General features: G+C 42.0%; 2 protein-coding genes across 5 annotated transcripts in view; both read right to left on the bottom strand.

The window, feature by feature from the left end:
• Positions 1-301: 301 nt before the first annotated feature.
• Positions 302-5,317, bottom strand: TSPAN6 (tetraspanin 6). 4 transcript variants are annotated; one of them, XM_067723366.1, is made up of 8 exons: positions 5,166-5,317; positions 4,082-4,270; positions 3,756-3,830; positions 2,805-2,903; positions 2,383-2,517; positions 1,990-2,073; positions 1,164-1,269; positions 302-526 (listed from the first exon to the last, which is right to left on the bottom strand). In XM_067723366.1, exons 1-7 carry the CDS (start codon positions 5,250-5,252, stop codon positions 1,201-1,203), a joined length of 738 nt encoding a protein of 245 aa, XP_067579467.1. In that variant the 5' UTR covers positions 5,253-5,317; the 3' UTR covers positions 302-526; positions 1,164-1,200. The 4 variants fall into 4 exon arrangements, with proteins under 4 accessions (XP_067579467.1, XP_067579469.1, XP_067579468.1 ...); XM_067723368.1 differs by having other exon boundaries at positions 4,229-4,270; XM_067723367.1 differs by lacking the exon at positions 2,383-2,517.
• Positions 5,318-5,358: 41 nt separating this feature from the next.
• SYTL4 (synaptotagmin like 4) overlaps positions 5,359-7,640 on the bottom strand; it is a 197,017-nt gene continuing 194,735 nt past the window's right edge. Inside the window, exons 21-22 of the mRNA XM_067723362.1 lie at positions 5,579-5,656; positions 5,359-5,472 (exon numbers count right to left, since the gene is read on the bottom strand). Coding sequence (XP_067579463.1) covers positions 5,394-5,472; positions 5,579-5,656 — 157 coding nt within the window. The 3' untranslated portion in view covers positions 5,359-5,393. The remainder of the gene's footprint in view (positions 5,473-5,578; positions 5,657-7,640) is intronic.

Genomic DNA, 7,640 nt, shown 5'->3' with positions numbered 1-7,640 from the left:
GGGTGCCTTAGAGGTCAGAGACTGTCATTACTACCGTTTGGCAACTCTGATGATGGGTGTTATTCAACCACTGGCTGGAATTAAATTACACAATGTGACTCTCTGCCTATCAGCAGAACAGAGACTAATGAAAACATTTTAACTTCTTGATGCAAATTATACAATCACACCAGATAACCCTGGCTGGGAAAAGGTCCAGTTTGGAGGGATCAATTTTCGATCACACTACATTGACAGCAAACTCACAGTGACTTTCAAAAGCCACACACTGAGAAAAAAAAAAGTCAAGAGGAACACAGTATTGCTTCATTTACAATTTACTAAGCTCTTCCAGTGTTTCAGAGTGACATGGGGATTTCAACTATCTAACATGAATGGGACAAAAGGTGGACTTCGAACATATCAAGCAAATGTCTTGATCGAATCAGACTACTGGTATAGTTTTTCAATCTATCTGTAATAAATGTCGGTCTTCCATCCAGGCGATCTTGTAATTCACAGGGTTGGGGGTGGGGATGTTAATATCCTAAAATTAAAGAAAAAGAGTTAATTTACTTATAACCCAAATTTCAATATCTGTATTCCTTTCCACACATTTTAATCTAGTCTGCTAATGAAGACCTTCACGTGTTCCCAGTCAGTGGCTCAATTCAAATGTGAAGGGCGCCCCAGGGATTAATTCAGCCAGCTACAGTTCTCACGTTTTACCATTCAAATACTGAAGTTATTGAAGCACATGTTTCTCCAAAATCTAGTTAAGCTAGATGAGTTTATGGCTCTAGTAACAGTCCACCAGAGGACTGCAATAAATGAGAATTAGGTAAAAGACCAGGGGAAAATGCCGATATTGACCAAGAGCAGAGTGTACTTGCCAGGTCACTACTGGGATTCTTCACTTCTCTACACTAGGTCCAAATCTGTTAGAAAGGGGACCACTTAGGATCTTTAGGCTGACATGTGCAGGTAAACCCAGAGAGGCCCTTCTGTCCTTTTTGGCCATGACTTGTACTGAGACACAAGTGCCTATGCAGGGTTACACAGTAACAATAACATTTGAATGCACTGCTGGACATGACCTTCTTGGCAAACTCAGTCCATCCATCACATGTATAGGCTGGAGTAAACACTAACACTGAGAGAGCTGAGGATCAAAATGAACATACCTTAAAGTTGGAGAGGAACAGGCCCGTGTTATGCTGGTTACACTATCTCATACTGGTTATTTGTTATGGCACGAGAGAGGCAGTAGGCTAGAAAGATTCCAATCAGCTGGAAACAAAATACAAGCAAAATTAAACACACATATACATACAAAGCTTAAAGACCTCAGGATACAGGTATATTCTCCTTTCACTTCTAATTCACTACCAATTTTCTTAAGTTTTTTTCTAGAGTAAGCATATAAGTGAAGTCTAACTACTACTGTGATTGGAATTTCACAACCACCACTGACAAAAATCACTCAGGAAAATCTTGAAGTTTGGGGAAACTTTCCTTACTCTTCCTCTCAGTTATCAGAGCAAAAAGGATATGGCTTAGAATATGCATCTCATCAAGTAAAATCTCCATCTATCAAGGCAGAGATTCTCTTGGAGGATTCTAAAACAATGCTGTGATGATGAAAATATTCTGTAATACCTGTTCTGTCCAACACGGTGGCCACTAGCCACATAACTTTTGAAAGGTGGCTAGCAGCTATTAGTGCAGATTCAGACAGACCTAGCAGGGCAGGTCTTAGAGAACTCTGTAGTTGTGGAAAACAGTGTGGGAAAACATAAGATGCAAGACAACCAAAAATTGCAATGAAAAGAGCAAAACTACTACATCTCTACTGTGATGAGCAACTGAGGGTTTTGTGAAAATATGACTTCTCTAAAAATGCCCTTGCTAACCAGGGCCCTGAAGCCAAAACTGAAGCCTTCAAAGTGGAAATCTTGTAGCTTACACCTAACAAGCGTGATGAAACATTTCCTAACTACAAGGACTTACCTGGAAGCAAGCAACTCCAAAAGAAATTCCCGCAACAACTCCCATTTCTGATTCTATAATGGTCATCACCTTTATAAAACAACCCTAATGGAAGAGAAAAAAAAACATTAAGTACAGCTCAAACCATAATAAATACTTTGATCACACATCTCTGCGAAAGATACCTTAGCCTTTTATTGTTCTTTTATTAAAATTTATTCTTTCATAACAAATCCTGTCTCCTTTGAGGAACACAGGTTCCACCTTTTGGATTATGCATTTAAGTGTGAAATCAAGTCACCAATTTTCTGAGCTTCAGTTTCCTCATTTATTCAATGAGAATAACACCTGCTCTATCCTATTTCAGATTACATGTATTGTGAGCAAAAATTAAATTCTTTTTTTACTCCTTACTTCATTGTTTACTTTATCTGCATCTCTCTGAGGAGAACAACCTTCAAGTTTACAGCAGCTCTTGGGAAATCCTTTTTCTGAGTAATAATTAGTATCCTTCCAATCTCTATAGTCGGTGACACCACAACAACGCAACTGAAAAAAATCCAACAGAAGCATTTATAGTTCATATTACCACTTTGTAGTCAAACAATTTAACCATCATCTTAGATTATATTTGGTGATCTCTAGCTTAAGACATATTTTAAAGCAGCTGTTCTCTATTGGCATTATAATTCATGAGATTAGCACTTTGGGACTAGCCTTACTTTCACTGCTATAGTACAAATGGACAACGTCTGGTAGGCAGGGCCCTATCCTCTTCTCTGAGGGAATAAGGAATATGTTCCCCTCTTGAGAATCCACCACCTATGACCACTTACCGTAGTTTGAATCTTGTCTACTGCATCGCTTCTATAATCTCCCGTAGTGTTATATTGCTTTAAAGCTTTCTCATAATTATTCTTAAAACTGTTCTTAATCTACAGCAAAGAAACACAAGGCCAGTAAACAAAGATTTTAGAATGTTCTTTTGGTTTCTAGGTCAAATAAGAAATTCCCACATCTGACCAAATGGTCCTATCTTTGATAGCAGCAATGTGTATGGTAATTAACTTCTATGGTCCAATCCTGTCTTCTAAGCAATGTAAGTTTAGCTAAGGGGATTCCTAAGCAAAACATTCCAGTAAAAGATGATAACGACTAGAAGTTCAAAGTGCTGTGGGAACATATATTTATTCAAGTGGCAGCTTCCTTCTGCTGTATCTCCTCCCACCCTCAATCTTTCTTCACTTTCAATTGAGTACACATTTGATGCCTATGGGATTTTTAAGCTACAAAATCTCACTCTGGGAGAATGCACCACCACTTTGCACTACCACTCTCACTGATGAGCCTTCAGTACTCATTGAATGACTTCCTAACCCCAGATTTATTAAGGTTTTGATGAGTGGAGAAGGTATCAATTTTCTGTTATCAATTTTGTGCTTTAAATAGTTTCCTATCACTAAAGTTATAAATTGTACTATCTACACTTTAATAGGTACTTATACACAGAAAAATGACTGCAAATACAAATAATTATGGGTACCTTCAATTTTCTTCTGGTGACTATCAATCAGTCTTTACCAAAAAAGTGGGCTAGGTTTTTTTTTTTTTTTTACCAGAAAGTCATTACTGTCAGCTACAGGTTGAAAAAGTCAGCTTTAAACACAGCTGTAAGTGATTTTTTAAACTAGTGAAAGCTGTTGCTTAACTCTATTACTTAAATTTATCCAGCTTTATCTCTTAGAGGATAAATTTTCACATATTAAGGTTCCCAAACTCAGGCTTACCTCATGTCTGAAAACAAATCCTACGATGGCAGCGACCAGTTCAACCAAAAAAATAAGAGTCAGAAACATTGCATACTGCAGGATAAAAAGAAAAGTCCAAGTCAGTTTATACATCACAGCTGCAAAGGGAGTCAATGTTCACATTTTTATGGAAAAGGGCAGGGAAAACACAAAGGTGGGAATTGGCAGCTACACTGTTACTTGCTAAGTTTTCATAAGGAAGAGGAAAAATCAAAAAGGGCCATGCCTAGTTCCAAGAAACAAAGCCTACAACATATAAGCCTTTTCAAAAACCAACAACCAATTCTAAGAAAGCAAGGACTCACCAGTTTTAGCATCCATGCAGAAGCTCGGCAGGTAGCAAAACAGCCGAAGGTGCCCAAAAGAATAATGACAGTGCCAGTACCAATGAGCACGAAGGGGACATTGGTGGCCTTTTCATTTAAAAGGGAAAAATAATTCTCTAGGCTCACCTTGCCCCAAATGCCAACAGCAAGAAGGATAACACCAGTGATCTATGTGGGAAATCAGAGAATTGAGAGTTACACACTGTATACAGCAACATCTTCAAACCACAAACCACTAGGTGTTTAAGAAACAATAGGTGTGAGAATTGATGTAGCAGTCTGTGGCCAAAGAGCTGTGGCTGGGATATGGTATACAAGCGGGGTGGGGCTGTACACAAGAACAGGCCTTGATAAATCCACACGCTGGATCACTGTGGCCAGGACAAAACCAAGGGGCAGCTAGAGAAGGCACCTTGACAAAATTCTTAAACTTTATCTGTTTTTTTGCCCTAGGAATCAAAACTTAACTGTTTTACACCCGCCTTAGGAAGAAAACCTTTCCGCAGGTGGGGGTGGGGGCGGGGGGAGTGTTTCTAAGAGTTCCAGAAACTTTCCCCTTTCCCCCAGTTCAGTGATGAGCACAGGGTACAAAGGGATGGTACACAAAGCAAGCCCAAGGACAGACTGGCGGGAGTGGAGCCATTACCATACTTACCTGCAAAATACTCCCCTCTTATGAAGCAGTGGAAAGAAAAAGACTATTATGCAAGCGAGCCCTCACCAGGGCCGGGCAAGCCTTGCCTCTCCAATGGTCCGGGGACACCCTCTGTTTGCTCTGGGGGGATTCACTCCCTTACTCGCCCCCCGCATCGAATTCCAAAGCTAGGCACGTCTGGGTCCCGGCTCAGCCTCTCAGCTGCCGTCGCCCGACACCCCGACCCGCGCGGGCGAGATGCCCGAACCCGAGCTCGAGCCCCAGCACGTCGTCACCAGCGCCGGGGTCCCAGCAGCGACCGCCGCCCCAGCCCCACCAGCGCCTCACCTCCCCACTCCCGATCCGAGCTCCCTCCGCACGACCCCAGCCCGGGATCCCCTCCCGTCCCCGGGCGTCTCCGTGTCTCACCCAGAAGATGAATGTGTAGATCAAGAGGACGCTCTTGAAACAAGTGATGACCGGTTTGGTCTGCAGCCTCCGAGACGGGGACGCCATGACTAGCCCAAGACCCTGCCCCGCCGCGCCAGGCGATCGGAACAGAGTGAGCGAGGCGCGGAGCCCCCGAGTCTCCCCGGAAAGTGCCGAAAAGTTACGAGCGTCTGCGACTGAGAAGAGCCGGAAACACTGTACAGTTTTCTAGAGGGCAAGGTCCGGGAGGCTGTCCGGAAAGTGACGGCAATTTCCGAGCGCCCCCTGCCGAAGGTTGCCGAAAACTCTACACAAAAGGTTCTAGTGTCGGAAATTTCTTAGATCTTCAAAGGGGAGCTTGCTTCATTTTTTCGCTCAAGGAATCTTTCCCGCCCGCCACCCCTCCCCCTGACCTTATGACTATCATATTGTTTCTAGCACCAGCAGCACCAGCAGCGCTCTGAGATTCGGCCTCGCCGGCCCCTGGAGCCCTAGAAGGAGAAACAGAAATGGAAAGAGGTTAAAAGTGACCTAAGAATATTTTATGACATAGCAAAATACTCTCAAGATATATATTTCCAAAGAGAAACAAAAGCAGATCGCAGAGCGATACGTCCAGTCACATGTTTTTAGATAAAAACCGAAAGGAAAAGTGCAATTTACCTGAATGGTAGAATTACGCTGATTTCTTTCTCCTGTTTTGTGCTTTTCGATTTTTGAACATTGTTTTATGAGGTGGGGAGGGGGCATAAGAATAATAAGAAATAATCACTTGTACGAATTCCAAAGGTAGGTATGAAAGATAATGAATTTTAGAATTTCTCTACAAGAATTTGCCAAGCTCCTTTATCCCTCTCCTCCCTTATTCTCTGAGTAACTTGGGAGTTGAGGAAAAGTGTTTTAAAGTACTTAATCCTGAAATGTAAGTTCAGCTATTAGCTACAAACTTCAAAAAGGGAAGGCACTACAGAGAATACAAGGTAAATGTGACCCCCTTTTAAATGTTAAAACTGAAAGGCACTGTATTATTCCAGCCTTCTGATTTGTCAGATCAAGAACCAGCTGATCACAAAGAGGCTGAAATCATAGGTCATACAACTAACAGCAAAGCCAAAACTAGAGATAACTGTGCTTTGCAATCATCTCCCCTATTATACAAGCTGTATATGGTATTTGGTGTCTGCTTATCCCCAAGAAATTCTCCCAATTGTTTAGATCTTCCTAGAACTTGAGACAATGTGTTCCTAAGGACTTAAACTGTTAACAGGATGAGAATGAATCACCAGAAAGTTTCCAGTCCCTTATGTCCACAGGCAGCCCGAAGTCAGACTTTGGGTTAAAGTGGAATGAAAAAAAAAAAACAGCCCTCTTCACGGTCTCCTAAATACTGGAAACCTCAGGAGAGGGATTTTTTTTTTAATCTATTAAGGTCTGGTTTCTCAACTAAAGTATAAGCTCTTTGAGGGAAGAAACTGTGTCGTGTGTGTGTGTGTGTGTGTGTGTGTGTGTGTTATTTCTAGAGGCGTGGGATTAGAAGACAGTATCAGTTTCCTAACCAACCAATTTACATCATCATTGACACAAGCTTAACATTACAAATGGACATTTACTGTATTGCTATGACAATAAGTCCTGCATTAGTGAAGAAGAGATGGACACCTAAACTTTTTGCTCAAAACCTTGCTTTAGGGCTTCCCTGGTGGCGCAGTGATAGAGAGTCCGCCTGCCCATGCAGGGGACACGGGTTCGTGCCCCGGTCCGGGAAGATCCCACATGCCGCGGAGCGGCTGGGCCCGTGAGCCATGGCCGCTGAGCCTGCGCGTCCGGAGCCTGTGCTCCGCAACGGGAGAGGCCACAGCAGTGAGAGGCCCGCGTACCGCAAAAAAAAAAAAAAAAAAAAAACCACCTTGCTTTAAACATATACCACAGAACCAGAAAACAGGAAAGTTCCATTAACTTGGTCACACAGAGCTTCCCTGTGCTTCAAATATTGACCTAGGACCAGCTCCTATAGCACCATGCCAGATGTCTGAGGTCCAAGAGAGCAACTACTGGAGAATTATTGCACTGCCACACTTTATACTAAAATCTTATCCTAAAATTAGAAAAGCCTAACACATAAATGCTTGGAGAGAATTGGTAAATGATACAACTATACATCTTGTAAACACTAAGCCAAGGTCATCAGGCATAAAGCAGACATCAACTTTTAAAGTACCACATATGCCATAGCTACAGGAAATGAGGTTGAGGGGGGCTCTAAGTATAATTAAAGCTGTCTCCCTAAACTAAATAGCACTATCTGAGGGGTTCTCATATTAAAACAAAAAAGTATCAAGGGAAGTCTTGCTAAATTCTTGTCATCTTAAATGGAAGTTTTATCTGAAGCTTAGGTTTGTACCATGTCCTGAAAGGGATTTTCATTGTGAGCCTGAGAGCAAATAAATACTTCTGTGGCTGAAGAAAAAACAAAAT

This window comes from Pseudorca crassidens, chromosome X (assembly GCF_039906515.1).
Source record: "Pseudorca crassidens isolate mPseCra1 chromosome X, mPseCra1.hap1, whole genome shotgun sequence".
In the NCBI taxonomy this organism is placed as follows: domain Eukaryota; kingdom Metazoa; phylum Chordata; class Mammalia; order Artiodactyla; family Delphinidae; genus Pseudorca; species Pseudorca crassidens.
This window is presented reverse-complemented; position numbering and strand designations above follow the sequence as displayed.